At 42.8% G+C, this 18,410-nt stretch overlaps 2 protein-coding genes across 3 annotated transcripts; both read left to right on the forward strand.

Annotated features, from left to right (window-relative positions):
• Positions 1 to 306: 306 nt before the first annotated feature.
• On the forward strand, positions 307 to 11,205 carry ppp1r21 (protein phosphatase 1, regulatory subunit 21). 2 transcript variants are annotated; one of them, XM_088305305.1, is made up of 23 exons: positions 307 to 422; positions 856 to 967; positions 1,918 to 1,986; positions 2,078 to 2,224; positions 2,513 to 2,614; positions 2,716 to 2,880; positions 2,958 to 3,016; positions 3,105 to 3,199; positions 3,511 to 3,563; positions 3,699 to 3,848; positions 3,932 to 4,033; positions 4,120 to 4,208; positions 4,295 to 4,431; positions 4,521 to 4,613; positions 5,764 to 5,891; positions 6,323 to 6,472; positions 6,675 to 6,767; positions 6,894 to 7,145; positions 7,410 to 7,445; positions 7,523 to 7,639; positions 8,252 to 8,350; positions 8,432 to 8,560; positions 10,021 to 11,205. In XM_088305305.1, the coding sequence occupies exons 2-23, from the start codon at positions 908 to 910 to the stop codon at positions 10,048 to 10,050; spliced, it is 2,355 nt and encodes a 784-aa protein (XP_088161431.1). In that variant the 5' UTR covers positions 307 to 422; positions 856 to 907; the 3' UTR covers positions 10,051 to 11,205. The 2 variants fall into 2 exon arrangements, with proteins under 2 accessions (XP_088161431.1, XP_088161430.1); XM_088305304.1 differs by having other exon boundaries at positions 311 to 967.
• Positions 11,206 to 11,586: 381 nt separating this feature from the next.
• Positions 11,587 to 18,165, forward strand: ston1 (stonin 1). The gene is made up of 4 exons (XM_088305601.1): positions 11,587 to 11,816; positions 14,529 to 16,465; positions 16,722 to 16,924; positions 17,026 to 18,165. Exons 2-4 carry the CDS (start codon positions 14,605 to 14,607, stop codon positions 17,089 to 17,091), a joined length of 2,130 nt encoding a protein of 709 aa, XP_088161727.1. The 5' UTR covers positions 11,587 to 11,816; positions 14,529 to 14,604; the 3' UTR covers positions 17,092 to 18,165.
• The last annotated feature ends 245 nt before the right edge of the window (positions 18,166 to 18,410 follow it).

The following is an 18,410-nucleotide window of genomic DNA, read 5'->3' on the forward strand; positions in this document are numbered from 1 at the left end:
TAGTGCTGTTTTGAAACATTGTATTTTGCTCTTCCTCAGACTCTTATATATGACTCTACAATAAGGAACCACTGCCAATTTCACAAAATTTAGGAAAATTTGTAAAGACGTCCTTCCAAAATAATGAAAACAAAACTATTTAGCAATAAAAATGTAGTAGACACACTTAAATTGGTCTATTTGCACTTTTGCACTTCCTTTCCTTTTTTTGCGATTTATGACTTTTTGTTTTTGGTCTTTGCTTTCTCGCCATATACATCCAACCGCTAGAGGGCACACTAAAAAGCGCTGCTCATCAGTTCCATTTTTTTCTTGAACTCTGACCTCTGAGCGTGTGCCTGGTATGATCGCCGAGGAATAATAACAATAAAATGTAGAGGCTGACTGGCTTGTCAAGGTTTTGTTTGCCAATGTAACAACAGGTATTCTTCGTATTTGACAGTATTCGTGGAGAGTATTGTGTTGGATATCTCCGCAACGGCTTTATTGGTGTGCTCTTTGGCACCACCGGGTTGTGTTTTGCTACTTTGCTAACAAGTTAGCCTTCCGTGCGCTGTCGTCGCTGATAATGCTAACTTCAACACTTTGCTTTCAAGTCCGACTAACATCCGCTTTTGCGTCATTGCGTAAATCTGATGACCACCAACGTTTACGTTGTCCTAAAACTGTGCCTCACACTCTGTAGCGATGTGCGCACTGCCCATGAATGTCTGTAGTGCACCAAGCAGCTCGCAAGAACGTGACATTTTTGGGCTTGCTAACTTAAGCTAGCCGGGGTATTTTATCACTCGTAGCGTCTGTCAAACTGAGTGGAGAGTTTTGCTCAAGTTCATTGGGAAATCACTTCGTACACAGAAGACGGTGACATCGCTCGCGGTCTCAGGACGCGACAAAGTTTCGAGTAACTATGGCGAATGTCACGGATCTGCAGACCAAATACAGCCGTTTGGCACAGGAGTACTCAAAGGTAAAGTAACCTTTCATGTCAATTACCTTCCGTTACCACATATACGTAGACTGTCACTAAACGGACATTGATATGTTTTAGTTAAACACACAGCAATTACCTACGAATGTTAGCTTTTCACATGTCAAGTCAGTGCGAAATGATTAAATTGAACATATCAATAAGACATCCCCACTGTGAAGACATGACATTTCGTCCACATCATAAAGCGTATTGAGCAATAAACTTCAACATGCAAATGAATCTGATTATAGTCCAGTCGGAATCAAGTGCACCACGTGCAGGTTTTATGACGAACCCACTATCTCTTCTCAACAAGTGGAGCAATGTGATTTAAATGTTTTGGTTATTCGTGCTAAGATTTTCACGTGTGATAACTGATTATATAGAATTGATATTTTGGTTACTTAATTTTACTACAGCACATAAGATTGTCTTTGAAAAGACATTTCTCTTGTCTCACCGCTCATAATGCAGTCCTCTAAAACTGAAATGAAAAACTTTAAATGATTGGTCGGAAGCACCTGCTGAGTTTGTTTTTACATCACATTACAAAAAAGTGTTAAAACTCTTATTTAAACGGCATAATTTATTTAAATTCTTGACCAAAGTCTTGACCAATGTTATGTGATTATTCTCTTTAAAAATTTTACAAGGGTGAATTAGTTCTAAAGGGCACTTATGACTTTTTTTTCTCTACGTGCCCTTTGTTTCCATGTCAGCTGAAGGCATGGCAATTGGTCAGTGTGTGCTGTTTCCTGTTTGACTGATTTCCCTCTTAGTGAACCGCTATAGCTCACTCAGGAAGTGCTGACTATGTCGTTTTCCTCGCACACGTGCACGTGGTTCTGCGAGGATACTTCAGGGTTTTACACAAGTATGCCCTCTGTTGAAATGATGTGCACTAAAAAAGTAACAAAGTTCATTTTATCTTGTGTATATTTTCACAGCTGCGTGCCCAGAACCAGGTGCTGAAGAAGGCAGTTGTCGATGAGCAGTCCAACTCGGCTTCCCTCAAAGTATAGACGACAACTCAGGGAGCCCTGCTGTGCATGACAATGTTTGCAGCACTAATACAATTTGTTTTTTTGCTTGGTTCTTTATCCTCAGGAGCAACTGAAACAGAGGGATCAGAGTCTGAGGAAGCAGGAGCAGGAGATGGACAGCCTCAGCTTTCGGAACCAGCAGCTGGCGAAGAGGGTGGAGCTTCTACAAGAGGAGCTGGCTGCTAGTGAAGCTAAGGGCAAAAGGGGGAAGGTGATCATGGAGATGCAAATTGACTTTATATATTGTTCAGGTTCTCTAATAACCTTAGCCACAATCCTGTTGCTTGTTATCAAATATTGAAAATAAAAAAAAAAATACTTTCATACAACGCACAGGATGGTCTGAGCCAATATTTGGTCCCTCAATCTCAGAACTGTTCGCCAGACGTGCCGTTATCATGTGCTGTGGCTTGAGTTTGAAAGTTTGTTATCTCAGAAAAGACTCAACAAATTGTGCTTGGATGGTCATGAGTCGATGCGCTTGTTGTTCCACCTTCAGAATAAAGGAGATTCTCCTTCACACCATGGTGTGCAGACACAAAGTGTCTTTGATGAGGACCTGCAAAAAAAGATTGAAGAAAACGAGAGGCTGCACATTCAAGTAAAGCATAATTGATATTGGATTTTTTTATTTTTTTTTTGTCGAAGGTCTTAGAAGTTAAGAAGCCTGCGCCTATTTTGTTCCTCCTGTATGTTCTTTAGTTTTACGAGGCAGATGAGCAGCACAAGAAGCAGGAGGCTGAGATGAGGGCTCGCCTAGAGGAGTTGGAACGAGACTCTCAACATCACCAGACTGTCGTGGATGGACTCACTACCAAGTACACAGAAACCATCGAGAGGCTGCAGAGTGACAAGGCGCGATTGGAGGTGAGGATGAGCAAGATAAATCCTCATGTGATTTTAAAATGATTTGAACGTATTTTTGTGTGTGCCTTCTTTTTTAGGTTAAAACACAGACTCTGGAAAGGGAGGGAAAAGATTGCCGATTGAGAACAGAGGAGTGGTATGTTTTTTTTTCCCCCCCCAAGGATTTATGGCTTAGTCCTGGCTGAGTGACAAATTGTTCTGTTGAACTTTTTTTGTGTGTGCAGTCAGCAGCAGTTAAGACGATGCCAATCAGAACTGAACAGACAACTGAAACAAAGCAGCAGCGTCATTCAGGAGAAAGTGCCCTTTAATGACACCAGTGAGTGTTTTTCCACTCAAAAATGAAAGTATACCACATTAATGTAACAGAAAGAGTATCTGCCATGAAGTACTTTGCATGTAAAAGGGCTTCTCAATAAGTAAGTCGGAGCATGCTCAAGTCATAATTACAATAAACGCTGGTCTACAAGTAAAAAATATTTTGGACACATAAGCTTGAATCGTCATATGTCGGTGACGTCGTAAGCCGAGTACCTCCTGTAGTTGATCCTAATCCCCTCCGAATTTAGGACATCTGATGAGGAATATTTTTCTCATTGAAGTATCTTCCTTGTCCTTTCTATCGTCCAGAATTTAGTGACTACAACAGTCTAAATGTGCCGGCACACAATCGAAGACACCAGGTAGGTGTTCAAGTGTTACGGACTCGTATGTAATGTATTATTTATTCTATTTTGATTTGCATTCCAAACATCAACAATGTTGTTTTAAACATTTGCAAACTGCATTAATTTTAATTTTATTTTTTATAAATTCAGCTTAAAGCCCGTGATGTGGCAGGTCAAGCCTTGAGCTTCATTCAGGACCTGGTGGCTGCTCTGCTGAATTTCCATTCTTACACTGAGCAGCGAGTCCACATCTACCCACTCGACTCTTCTATTGAGTCCATTTCTCCCTTGAATCAGAAGGTTTGTAGAATATCAAGCATGCATAACATACATTGCATCTCTTGTCCATTTATTGATGGTTACAAACTTTTGTTTCCTGCCAGTTCTCTCAGTATCTGCATGAGAATGCGGTTTATGTCCGCCCCCTGGAGGACAGTTTTATGCAGTTGCACCAAAGCATCACGGAGGACACGGTCACAGTGTTGGTGAGAGGTTCTTTGACAAACACATGATGCGTCCTCTCTCTTTGTATCCAACCCAAATGAATTTTATCTTGTTGTTGAAAATGCAGGAGACGGTGGACAAACTGAAAAACTTCAGTGACATTTTTTCCACATACACCCATTTCTTACAAAAGCTTCTCCCTTATCAACTAAAAAGGTCAGCAGTGTTCTTGCATGTGTGTGATAAAGGCAGAGAGTGGAGGAGGATGTTTTTTTTTTTTTTTAACTGTCTTCTCCTCCCAGCCTAGAGGAGGAGTGCCAGACACCAATTTGCACTGCTGCCCTGACAACAAAGAACCGAGAACTGCAGAATGATGTGAAGAGAGTGACTTTAGTGTTTGACAAACTGCAGAACTACATTAACCTGTTGACATTTCCCAGTAGGTCAACCTGAATTATTCAAACCTGTTTTATGATTTTGTCCTATGCTTTTTTATTAATACAGGTAAATATGCACTTTCTGTCCTAGGTGTTCGTCAGGATGGGATGCCGCAAAGTAGCTCGTCTGCCGTCTTCACCCAATTGGCGGCTTGCTTGCATAATCTTCATGATGTTGTTAAAGGTAAGCCGTCGTTTCACCTTCACGACGATCTAATAAAAACAGTTTGAGTCAAATAATTGCCTTAACCACTCACTCTTTGAGCCTCACGAACCCTGATTTTGTCGTCTTGAAATATGCCGGTAAAATCACAAAAGAAAATAATTGAATGGGGAAGATGGCCATTTTGTGGAGTCAAGCTGCCTCATTTTGGACACACGATTGTTTCATTTCTACTTGGAATGGAAATTCTGGTGGCAGGAGATGGCATGTAAAACAGAGGAGATTGGATTTGGATTTATTTTTGAGCAATGTCTTGCCAGTGTTCTGTAATCTATATTGGCAGTTGGCAGTGCTCCGGATGGTGGTGGTTGTTATTTAATTTCACTTCCCTTACTGCCCTCATCATGACATCTGGCAGAGCCAGGCTCTTTGTCTTCATTGTAAATTATCTGCCCATGTTTCTTTATATAACCAGTTCCGGGTGTATCCTGCCTCTTGCCCATGGACAGCTGGGATCGGCTCTAGCACGCCCACCACCGTTTTGAGGATGGAGGGTTTCTTTATATAAAAAAAGTGCAAAAGTAGCAGTAATCTGGTTGTCAAAGTCGCCACCGACTAAACATTTTGCTAACATTAAGACAAAACAAAAGCCTGCCAACTAATAACGACTGAATTATAGCTTTCCTTTCACACATTTTAAGGATAACAAATATTTTGTTACAAATTATTTGTACGAAAGCCTAGAATACAAGTATTGAAGATTTAACTATTTGCAATATGAGAAATGTGCAAACAAGGCTATGCAAATCAGCTCTGATCCCATGCTGTATGTCCATTGCCACAATTTGAGAGACACTGCCATCTAGTGGCGAGATATAGTTAGTGTGACAACTGGCATTGTAGAGGCATGTTTTATTTTTCATGTCCACTGTACATAATCACAGCCCTTTTTAAATTAACATGGTTGTTCAAGAAATCTGCTCGCTGCGGTGCCATCTGAAAACTGTCCTTATGTGGTTGGATTCAGGCAATGACTCTAAATGGCTTAACAATTTTTATCAACACTTCCTTATTCGTGTCCATTCTTGCACTGCATTCATTTCAAAACCCGATCGGAAATGCTCACAATACCGATACCTCTCTTGCTCTTCGTCCTCTTCTGCATGTATAGAAATGTCCAAGCACTACAACCAGAAAGCCAGTTTAGAGCAGGAGCTCCCCACCGCCACACAGAAACTCTTCACCACCACAGAGTGTCTGCTGGGCTCCCTCGGCTCGCTGACCAACAGCACAGGCAAGGTACGTCCATTAGGGGGCAATCAGCAGCCGGGTTCAGGATTCGTCTCTGAAGCATGCAACACATCATGCCTTCTGATGCACAATGGAGATTTGTCAGCAGTTGGTATCATGATGCTAAATTGCCACAAAAGGCCTGCAGTTACATTTTCCAAGCTACTGTCAAAATCACAGTTTTTGCAGCTGCTCCCTAGCTAGAGTCACTGATAAACAATTTCTCTTTTTGAATAAAGACGTGTGTGATGGGAGGCCCTGTGCGGTGGCTTGCACACATGCTGGCACAGAACGTGTGAAGGCAGCCTTTTGAGATTGAGCATCTGCAGGAGAAATCCAAACCGCAAAGACGTTTATTTTACCCATCTGTGTTGCCTTCTATCTCAAGTGGCTGTTAAGGGTTGAATTTTACAAGGCTTAATATCGGTGGTTTCTTGCAGCTTGCCACATTCTTCAGCAACAACTTGGATTTCTTCACGTCATCGGGCTACGGTCCCAGAGGAAACACAGCAGCTCTTAACCCTTTACAAGCCGAGATTATGCTTTCCAACAAAAAGAAAGCCGCTGCTTACATTCATGCGCTCAAAAAGGTAAGCGTTCCCAGCTTCTTTTTAAGTTAAAGAACTTTCAACGTACTTTTATGGTAATCCAGTCCGGAACTATTTTTACAAATATGAATATTCAACAATGTATTTTAGTAGTTTGTAGTTTTGTATAGTAAGACTTTTAGGCAGCTGTACTGTAAGCTATTATTTTGTCATCATTTATTTGTTGAAACTGTTTTGAGTTTAGCCCAAGCCACAGTCCGTTCCATACACGGAGGCGCTGTCCAATCGTCGGATACTCACTAGCTCCACTGAGAGTAGAGAAGGTCTCACTCAACAGGTATGATGCTGCTTCCTCTAATGGTCACTAATAAATTGGTTCCGCGGGCGGCCGCAGGGGTCTTGTCACACTTTCTTAAGTGTTGTGCTTGGCCGTTGTTATTTTTGCTCTGCTGACCTCCTGCAGGTGCAACAGAGTCAGGAGAAGATTGCGCGTCTGGAACAGGAAAAAGAACACTGGCTCCTGGAAGCTCAACTTGGTAAAGTACGGCTGGAAAAGGAGAACCAGCGTATTTCCGACCTGGAAGCGCAGCTCGCCATGGCTCTCGGGGAAGGTCAGAAGTCGCAGACGTCTGCGGTCAGCTCGGTGACACAGAACCATGAGGAAGTGGAGACGCCTCTAAAAACTGCTCCCACAGAAACTCTGTGCACCAGTCTGGTACACTCACTTTTTAATTTGATCTCGCAGAGGAAAGTTTTATTCATGGCCGGAATTTCTGTAACAATTATTGTTCTTATTGTTCCCACGCTCTTTTTGATGGATATAACTCAACGTTGAGGGAGCACTGTAGAAAAATATCTTTTGTAGAGGTCCACTGTGCCCTTACACTCCAGAACTAGTCAGGCGTCACTGATCGGACAAATTGTGTATCGTTTTCATTGTTGCAGATTACTACAGCTGTGTTTATGTCTCCCTCTCCAGGTTGGCATGTTGTGTACCGTACCTTTAGCCGAGCACGTGAGTGGTCATGCATTTATAAGGAGAAAGTTCAAAGCGCCGTCTTCTCCATGGAGGCTGTTGCGTGTGTTTTGCAGGTGGGAGACGAGGAGTCCAGGGAGCAGCTGATAAAGACGCACTACATGACCAGAGTGGGAGAACTCACCACTCAGCTCCAAGTGTCGGACAGCAAAGCAGTGCACTTCCACTCCGAGGTGAAGCCTTCACTTGGAAGTCTATCGGAAAAAAACTCTGAGCCATTTAGCATTGGAAGTCATCTTAGCTGTGATTCTTACAGAGCAAACATAAAACATCAGCCATAACAACTCTTCTTATAACGTACGCGTTCCTTCCAAATATTTGAAGGACAGAGAGCAGAGGACGACCAGTAGACACGTTGTGCCCCTCATCTTGTCTTTCAAAAAAAACACCCCATCTCTTCCTGGCGTGTACAGCTTTGTCTAATGCCTCGAAATTTTTAAAACAATTTTTTCCCAACATTTGTTTCAGACGCAGTGTGACATAATGTGCCTAAAAGAGGCTCAAATTTGTACAATTTATTATTATAAATGTGTGTCTTCTCATGTATACGTGATCTAAAACTGGGGGATGGAAACATTTGTTATTATCCTCCGAAAATTAGATAGAATTGTAATTACATCTCACATCTGCAATTTGCATCCTCCCTGCAATCCCTATTGCGTGTGCGAGATGAAAACCTGCCCCTTCTTCAAACCATGCTTTTACATTTTCACGGTGCCTTCAAATGAAGGCATGATTTATAAATTTGCATTTAAAACGCTGTAATAATCACTTTATCTTTCCAGTGTCGTGCTTTGGCCAAGAGGTTAGCCATTGCAGAGAAATCACGTGAGGCGGTTCTCGAGGAGATGAAACGGGCCAGTCAGAACATCACTCACCTGCAGGTATGTTGCTCTTCCAACAAAAGCACCAAACGACACTCTTTAGTTTCCTCATTTTGTCAAATTGTGTCGTGCGCCACACAGGATGAATTGAGCACGACCAAGAGGAGCTATGAAGACCAGCTGAGCATGATGAGTGACCATTTGTGTAGTATGAACGAGACGCTGAGCAAGCAGAGAGAGGAGATCGATACACTCAAACTGGGCAGCAAGGTACAAGGAGGTCCATTCTTTTATTTAGTTTTCCTAAACAATTGAAACTCTTAGAAAATTGGTGCCAGTCAGCGCAGCCCCCATCCAATGTGGCGACTGAGGTCAATTTTTGTCTCCCGCCCTTCTCCATTGGCAACTTCACAAGAAATCAAAAAACATTTATTTTACAATTATCTTTACTTTATCAGACATCTCTCCAATTAAAACACATCTGAAATATGTTCAATTATTGATTCAATGTGTCATCCTAGCACTTTTGCAACCTGTAAATCTGCCTCTTTTTTTTTTTTTTAATTGTAAGTTCCGGTGAGCGAGTGAGAAAACAAGTGTCTATGGCGACGTTAAGTTATGTTTTGAGCCTTTGAGGCGTGACGTCGTAAAGATTGCGCCAGTTACAAGATGGACAAGGAGGTCAGTGGTAGCAGTGTGCTGACTGCACGGTCTGATGGGAAACGCACCTGCTGGCAACATCTGAAAAAGGCATTAGGTCTGGTTTGACAAGGTCTGCAGTTGAGGTGTGTGCGTGTGTGGGGGTGTGTGTGCGTGTGCGTGGGCCTGCTTAAGAGCCGTTTGCCAAACGGCAGGACAGAACATGTGTGTGTGATCTGAAGGTGGTTGGTATTCTCTTGAAGGACAGAAACCAGACCCAACATGTTTCGAGATTCTCAAAGGAATGCAAAGTAACCGAGAGCCTTTAGTTTGGCGACATAAATCGGACACAAATCGGGACTTTTGTTTTCCTTTTACTTCCTTAAAGTGTTAAGGAACTATTTGATAGTCATGACTTGAACTATCGTCTATGCAGTATTGTCAGTCTCAAGAATTGTACAGTGGATGCAAGACAACCCAGGCAAATTATTTATTCCGTGAAAGCACATATTGCGGGTCAAATATTTCCAAGATTTCAAAATCTCTGCTTGTGTCTTTGGCAGAGTTCTGCATCATCACCACTTCATATGGAAATCAATGTGAAGAAAATGTTATTCATGTCTGTTTCTTAGCGTTGCTTTTTGAAAAATCGTTACCAGAGCGCTCCGAAAAGTAACCTGGCCGCTGCATTTGAAAACGAGCTCCTCTTTGTTTGCAGACATGTTGATGCATGCACCGCACCGCACGTCAGCAAGGACGCACTTTGAACTGCGGAAGCCACTAAAACGTGGCTAATTCGGAGCGATACATTTAACTTAATTGACGATTTAGCCAGTCCGGACTAATATGTGCTTTTTTGACCACAAATTTAGACTCAACAGCGCCTCCGCTGGTTGCAGCAACTTGAACTCTATACCTCCTCAACAATCAATTCCACATACATAAGTACAAACTATCAATTGTTATGTCCATCGCTTTTGTAAAAATGTGATATAAACAAGCCTGGAATTTATGATGTGTGGGAAAGTAACCTAAAGTGAATTGTTTTTTTTTTTTAAATACATGCAAATATATATATTTATTGTCCACAGGCAAACGCCAAGAAGAACAAAGGTCGCTAGCAATTCCCTTCCCAAAAAATAATGGCTCCATTTGGGATCATGAGGGCACCTTGGAGACACTGTGGCACCCCCAACCACCACTGACACCCCCCAAAACCGGATCACAAGCAACGCCTCAGAAACGTCCACATTTTCCATTGTGGCAATACAAAGACTCAAGACTGACTGAAGAGGTCTTTTCTTTCCTCCAAACACAGTTATCACATCAATTGTGCCGGAAGCTGTTTGACCTTTGGACCGGAGCAGAATAGAAGATGAACTGCTTTCCTTCCAAATGGAAAACAAGGAAATGGATAAGTTGGCTGACTTGAAGACCAAACTCTGTTGATAAAGCAGCCGTTCTGTTTTTGTGTGTATGTGAGGGAATATGACAGTTTTTGCTGCTTATTGAACATAAAATGTGAGTGCGGCGGTTTTTCCACGCCACAGTTTGACGCCTTTAATGTTTTCTCCTTCTAACACTTGTATACACAAAGAAGGGCTTCCACCGATCAACAATTTAACACTTGAATCCATCCCTTTTTCCGGAGAGTCCTCAAATAAGTCTGCCAAGCAACCTCTGACTGATTACCTGTTTACATGGAAGGAAAAGTCTACAATGGACCAGTTATGAGGGTATAAACGGACTTTGCGACAGTAGTTACTTTTTTTTTTCTAAAGCGTCAAAGTCAATGTGGATATGACCACCTGTTGGGATGTTGCAGCCTCAAAATGTATTGTAGGTTGGAATTATTTTATGCATAAATTTATTATATGCATTGAAATATTAATTGTATGTTTAAATCGTTGCACATAAACAATATGAAATGTATCCATTCCTGGATGTGCAAAATGTGAAGTCTGTACTTTTTTTGGGTGTGTCTCAAAGTTTGTTTAATGGGATGTGTCGTCGTTGCCCGGACATTTGAACTGTTTCTTAGACAAGCTGGTTCACGCAGCGTGGAGTGTGAAGCTGCAATTTCAGTTCTGGCTTGTTGTGACATGATCAAGTAAGGCACGGTAGCCTCTCTGTGGTTGCTTGCTCGCCTTCACTCGGGTCACAGGATTTGCCAACTGTGTCCACACGATGGAAAGTACTGTACTAGTATCCTCACAGTGTAACCTTCTCAAAAGCTCACAATTTGTGTGCAAATCAGAATAAAAAGTTTTGCGCTGGCTTTGTATGATCCTTCACATTGTTTTCTGCATTTTTAGGTGTTTTTTAAAGACCGCAACCCATCCAGTTTACCACTGGGAAATTGGGCAGTACCATTTAATTTGACATGGGAAATGTTTCAAGATTATTATTTAATGGCGTCAACTTTTTTTTGAAAAAAAATAAAAATACGCTTCGTCAATCTGTTGTTTGTAGTGCATTTAAAAATATTGAGATTTTGGAAGCATTTTTGGTCACAGTTACACAAACTATTTTACTTAACTATTTGAAAAGGCGCTATTATTCATCAATGTGTTGCGTTTATGTAATAATATGACGTTGTGCCAATTCTACAATCATTTTCCGTTCAGTTCAGTTCAGTTCCGTTTCAGTCGTGACGGCCGAACTACGCCGAGAAGTTGAAGTGTGTCCTTTCCCACATTCATGAACGCACCGCGGCTCTGTTCCTTCATGCAGTGTCCTGTCCTGTCCTGTCCGAAGGACAGTCAGGCAGAGTTTACACTCCCGAGATTCACTCTGCCATTTTGAAGAGAATCAACCGACCTGCCGTCATCGGCGTCCATCAAACTCAAAGTGATGACCCCAACGAATCAACTGCCTGTGTGAATTAGTAAGTTTGTCTTGCCTTCAACCCCGTTCGTGTCTGTTTTTCAGTGGAGTTATGCTAGTTTGTGCGACGTCCCAATTCACAGAAAATTCAGTTTTTGGTAAAAGTTGGGCTAATGTTTCTGCAAGGATTGTTGTCAGTCGTGGCTACGCAGTGGTTGGAGTCAAATGTTGTCTGCTACGAAAACGTGTGTAAAGTGTGTGAGTGAACACACTGTAAAGTTCACGAAGAATCAAAACAATGGCGTTCAGCAGCGAACCCGGACAACGGCCTGCGTGTTCGCGTCACCCGGGCGTCGGTGTCGTGGAGCTCCGCTTGGATTTGTTCCGAAGAGGGGAAGTGTGCAGATTGTCCTGTATTTTCACGTCTGTCCATCGCCAGGTTTCATCCCGTTTGCCCAACTTTATTCACAACGTCAACACACTATGCGGTCACAACAATAGGTACACCTGCACAGTCTAATAACTGGGGACATTCTTCACCTTACGATGCCAAATTTCAAGTCCAACCAAATCACAAAAATGATGTTGTAAACTACACAACATGTAACGTTTGATATCGTGGTTGGCATATGCTCTATATCTCATACTTCTGACTGTGGTAACCCAAAAACGTCATTAGTGTAGCGCAGGGGCTGAATTTGCAAAGTATGCAAATTATTTTTGAAGTAAACACAACTGAATTTACTGAGTTAAAATATTTAACTGTGTTAAACAATTTTTAAAATTAATCTCGAATTAATGCTTCCATTTTGACAGCTGCAATATTAATAAATTAGTATGCCAAACATGTGCTTCAAAAATTGGAATTCAAAAAAGGACAATGATGATAGCTCGAAAACATTGCAGCTCACTCCTAGCAAACAATTGCGGTTCATTCAGCAAAAATGAGACTAGGTAATGACAATAATGTTTTGATTATTAGTGGTAGATGTTTTGAAATTTGTCACATATCCTTTTTTAAGCCACGTAATCCTACCTACTCAAACTCCTTCATGTGATTGGAAGAGTCTGTGTACTTGCCTACGGCTCAGTGGAGAAGATGTGGGAGGGATGGGGTGGATCAAAACACTTTCTAGGCAAAAGAGGGGCTACTGTGTTTTTGTTGTGAACATATTCTTTTTGTACCAGGTACTACATGATCGTAAACCTTGTCTAGCTTGGATTTACAGGAAATGAAATGTCAAGGTCTCTCAAATGTTGGGAGTGCTTTGATTTATTATGGGGTACTTCAGCACCCCTAAATATAGGCTATGCTGTAGTGTGTGCCGTTGTGAAGGCCAAATTGCTTATATTCGGCTCTTGTTTTTGGATCTGACTAGAGTGCAGTTTTTCCTCCTATTGTGAAACGGTAAAACTTGTCATGTTTAAGTAAAAAGACGACTGCTCTAAATGACTCTCATTCTTGAGGTATTTTCTTCCCCACTGTTTGGGTTATTAGAGTGTGGGAAAGAGCTGCGGTGCACGGAATGAACGTTAAATACGGCAAACTGGTGATGCTTGTTGCATGTTGTGTTTCCAGTGTGTGCTGAGCAGCAGTTTCTCTTCTGCTCGCTGACTGATGAGTCGACACTTTGCCTCTGGAAATGGGTCATCGCATTCTCAGCTTTGCACGTGATAATAGTGACCGTGGTCGCGTCCACATCCATCAAATGCAAGTCCAATTGGGTTGTTGTTTCAGAAGAATTTTTTTCTTGTTGTTTCTATCATAGAATAGAATTAATGTCCGACTTATTTGAACCTACCGTATTTTCAAAGGCTTGCTTTAACCCGCCGCATGATTGAGCATGTTGGAATTGCTCATCCGTCATCAGCTCATGATGCTCTTAGTTACTTTTTAGAACCCACCTTTGACTGTAATGTCAAAAACGGGGTGGGCTTATTTAAAAAACAGATTGGCGCCTTTTTACAACCCATTTGACTCAGTCAGGTCTGTCTGGCCGGCGGTCTGCGTTGTGTTCCAGCTTGTTTTTGTGATATGACTCAGAAATAGTTTGGATTTAATATGTAGCTGTATTTACAATGGGTTCCTCACATTGTGGGTGTGGGTTTTCCAAACAGATCTTGCTTTTAGGCAATATTTGTTGTACTGTTCAGACAACTGAGAGCACACATTGCCATTTCCTGTGTGCATGGCTGTTTGTCCCAAAGGAATGTATGGAATTTATGATTTTTTTTTTCTCTTTAAATTTAGCAGCTTCTCATTTCTGTTCTGCTTAGTGAGCAGAAGTTCTGCCTTGAAAAACATTGAGATGTAGATGAGGGCATACATTTATGGAAAAGCCTGAATTTAATATAAGATATAAGCTAAATTCATTTGCATTTTGTCCTTCCTTCCATCCATCCACAACTAAATTGTGTATTGATTGTACCGAGCTGACAATTAAAGTGGAACGCCCATCCGTAATTTTGCCCATTCAAGTCAAATGACAAGAGCGGACTCATCCTTACGCAAAGTTTTTACTTTGACTTGTTTTTTTTTTTAACCGTTACGGTTACAGTGCACTAAAGCAACCTGAGAATGGACATGCATCACTTGCCACCTCACTGCCAAATATCGCAGTACGATACCGAGAGAACCACATGTGCAAATACTTTTGCGTTTGTGTCCCGTATTTAATCTCAATCCATGCCGTTGACTTGTGCTCGCTTGTAAATCTGCTCCATCCTTCTCTTGTGATTTTCTAATTCTTTGGTGTCATTTCCTTTCTTGCAGATAAGAAATTCTCTGCGCCGGACTGTTGTCAAAGCAAAGCAACATTTTTTTTTTTTTTTTTGACGTGCCGTCAGCCATGTGTTCCACCAATCACTCGAACTGGGTTACATTTGAAGATGACAACGCAACGCTTTCCTCCCCACAGAAGCCCCGCCAGTCTCCAGGGTGTATCAAAGCGGCACTACCACGCCCCAATGGTCTCAAATTAGTGCTTCCTCCTATCCGAGACACTTCGTGGAGCTTCAACAGCTCCCTGGAATCTCCTCAAAGCCAATCGAGTGTCAGCGGAGGTTCATGTGTTTCGAGGAACACGCCCCTTCGCACCTCCGTGAGTGGCGTTTCGAGCGTCACGTCTCCATTTCGCTCCAACTCCAGGGAGGAAAGCAACTTCTTCCAGAACTTCACCAGCACGTCTCCCGTTTCTTTTCCTTCTCCTGCACCAGAAACTCTGCGTCTTAGCTCAGATGGACCAAACCCCTTCCCGGCTTTCCGGGGGAACGCCGGACACTTGAACCCGTTCTGGGACACCTCTGGACACAACATCGATGCGGGCAGCTCGTCCTCAGACTCGGAACCGGACAACAGTCTACCACGTTTCTTCATACGGACCAAAGATGGCAGTGAGCCTCCACGTGATCACCTCCAGAACACTTTGTCTTTCGTTTGCAACCAAATCGAAGGCCTCCGAGCAGACCCGGACAACGACGGAGAGACAGAAGGACACAAGCGAGATGAGCGGCCACTCTGTTTGAAAGGTGAGGTGATAAGTGAGGGTCCCTCTCAGTTTGCCCCCCGGGGGTTGTTTCGTAGCCACGGGAGAGATGGTTGGCCTGTGATGCTCAGGATTCCAGAGAAAAAGAATCGCATGTCCTCCAGACAATGGGGACCGATCTACCTCCGATTGTTACCGGGAGGCGTGCTGCAGATGTACTACGAGAAAGGACTCGAGAAGCCGTTCAAAGAGTTCCAGCTACTGCCTCAGTGTCGGCTTTCGGAACTCAAGCTGGAAAGTTGCAGCGAGCCCCGCAAAGTCCTGACTGTGAAAGTCGAACATTTCGCCTACACTGAAAAGAAACGCTTCCACCCCAAGCTGGAGGTGAATCATGAAGCAGAAGTCGAGCAACTTCTCAAGTTCGGCTCCACTGTCCACAAAGACATGGAGGACCTAGTGGTCTCCATGGAGGAGGAAATCTTTAAGCTGCCTTTGCTCCACCAGCCCAGGCGCAATTATGAAGAGCAGGAGCTGTCACTGCAGATCACTGACCACATTTGGGTACAACAAGACAAGTTTGGAGCAGTCGTGGAGCGGACTGCCTTCACCCAGATTCACTGCCTCGCTTTCCTCAACGGAGTCGGCGATTGCTTTCTTGCCCTGAATGACCTCGGCCTGTTGCGTTCAAATGCGAGCTACGGCTCCGAAGACGGCGGTGAGCTGTGGACGGAGATCACCGACTGCCACTTCCACAAGTGTGTCAATGAGACCGAGTTTCAGAAGTCCCGACTGATAAAGTTCTGCCCGCCTGATGCTTGTAGGGTGGAGCTCATGCGGTACAAGACGATGTTTTTGGGGTGCACGGAAATTCCTTTCTCCATCAAATCTGTGGTCACGGTTCAAGGTGCCTACGTGGAGCTGCAGGCCTTTCTTAATATGTCTGGAACATTCCTCTCCACCATGGGCGTATCGGACACGTATCCGCTGTGTGAGAATGTGGAAGTGCGCGTGCCGGTGCCGGGCGACTGGGTCAAAGTGACGCAAACGGCGGCGCTGCTGCGCCAGAGGTCGCTGAAGGCCCGTATGAACAGAAATGCCTGTTTGGGCTCTTTCAGCACCGCACAGTCTCAGCCCGTCATGCAGGTGTCGGTCGGCAGCGTCAAGTACGAGAACGTCTATTCTGCGGTCGTCTGGAAGATTGACAGGCTCCCGGCAAAGAACGCAGGTAACGCACATGCGTGCGAAGCTGCCATCAAGTGATAGAATTAATCTCAACGCACTCCAATTAAAATGTTGATGGTAAACATTAATCTGCTTGGCTCATATAAATGCAATGGAAATAATTATTGAAACTATTACACTGGAGGTTTGTTCCAAAGGATGTGAGTGGTTGGCTACAATTTTTCCGGATGTCCTCAAAGAATATAATTAGCAAATTATAAATAATGCCAATGACTAATCTTTAGTTTATTCCCTCGCAGCCATCGACCACCCTCATTCATTCTCCTGCAAACTGGAGTTGGGGTCTGATCAGGAAATCCCGCGGGACTGGTATCCTTTTATCACGATGGAATGTGAGATTACGGGCGCCGTCGTGTCGCAGACGACCGTCAAGTCGCTGGGCACGGTCAATGACATCCAGCCACAGAAACACGTGACCAGCTGGACACGCTATCATTGTCAGGCAAGACAAAAGTTGCAAAACTATAAATTGACCCGTTAGAAACATTTGCTCAGAGGCTTCAATAGCATCAAACCAATTTGTGTTCTTTTTTTTTTTTGCAGGTGGAAGTGGAGAAGAAATGGATTGAAATTGAGACAAAGAAGGAATCGGGCTGTATGACACAGTGACGCTCAGAGAAACTCCTTAAAAAAAATAAAAATAAATATGAACTGAAACGGGTGACAAGGGACTTATTTTGTCATACTCATCTAAACTTGCCATTTCTTGGTCTTGCCAGTATCGCTCATGAAGATGACGTCTTTTAAGACTGTATGCATTCGTATCCTAACACTTGCACTTTACATGCGATTGTTAAACGTCAACTAACAAATGTTTGAGAACTGTCCGAAGGCTTGCATTTGTCTCTTCTGCACTTCCCTCCAGATTCATTTGCAGCCTAAAAAAAAAAAATGAACAGGCTGAGATTACGATGAATGAGCAGCGTTTGCCGTTTGGGATAAGTAGATTTCCGTCGGGTTTGCAATTCCGCCTCGTTTTGCACACTTGAATTCAAGATGGTTAGATGTTAATAATCGTGTTCCTTGCATCTCAGTCATTCCACGTTGTTCGGATCACAAGTCGGTCAATGAACTTGCACGAGAATACGGCAAATAATTGACATCATCATCCAGAAGAATGAAAATGTTCAAGAGTGACATAATCACAATAACGCAAACAGCTGTTTCTTTTTGTCTGTAGTTTGATTGAACTCAAATGCGTTTTAGTGCCAATGACAAATAACTTGTTGGATATTTTTTTTTTATATTGGTCTTAAATGCTGCCAAACGAACAAACACAGTGAAAGTGTCACAAGTGTGTTGACGCAAGCAATTGGCAAACTGTTTTTTTTTTTTTTGATGCATCGTAATGTCTTTGTGTTGTACTGCTGCTGCAAAAACGTAGACTTACACTCACGGTCTTAAATTGTGCATAAACTATTTAACTTGCTGCCAAGACATTAAAAAAAAACCCCATCCAACACCATCTCATCCCTTGTGCTGCTTACCTTCCGTTGGCCTTTAAATGTTTATCAAGGTTCATTTCTGGTGGAATGTTTTCATTTCATTGAATCCAAACTTATGCTTATTATTTGACTGTTCGGCCCGGTCGCCGTGAACTCAAAGGCCTTCAATTCTGACTGATAACACCTTTGTGCTACCCAAATCATGTCCTACCAAAGTCAAATAAAAAAATAAACCTCATAGCTGTTCTTTTTGTTTGTGATTAATGATGCATGTTCCGATTATTTCATGTGAACAAAATGTGGCCTTCTGCTCTTTGGACTTCTTCAGCAAAACTGAACACTTCTGTGTCACTTTTGCCCAACCTTTGGTGCACAAAGAACTTGGTTGTGCATTCTGCAAGTGATCCATCTCGCGCACGAGAATCGTATCTTAAGGTCAAAGTGTTTCCTGCTTTGGTGTTTGTGACAGGCGGCACCACAGCG

The sequence above is a fragment of the Idiotropiscis lumnitzeri genome, chromosome 9, assembly GCF_059441095.1.
Source record: "Idiotropiscis lumnitzeri isolate Australia: NSW breed Sydney's pygmy pipehorse chromosome 9, RoL_Ilum_1.0, whole genome shotgun sequence".
Taxonomy (NCBI): domain Eukaryota; kingdom Metazoa; phylum Chordata; class Actinopteri; order Syngnathiformes; family Syngnathidae; genus Idiotropiscis; species Idiotropiscis lumnitzeri.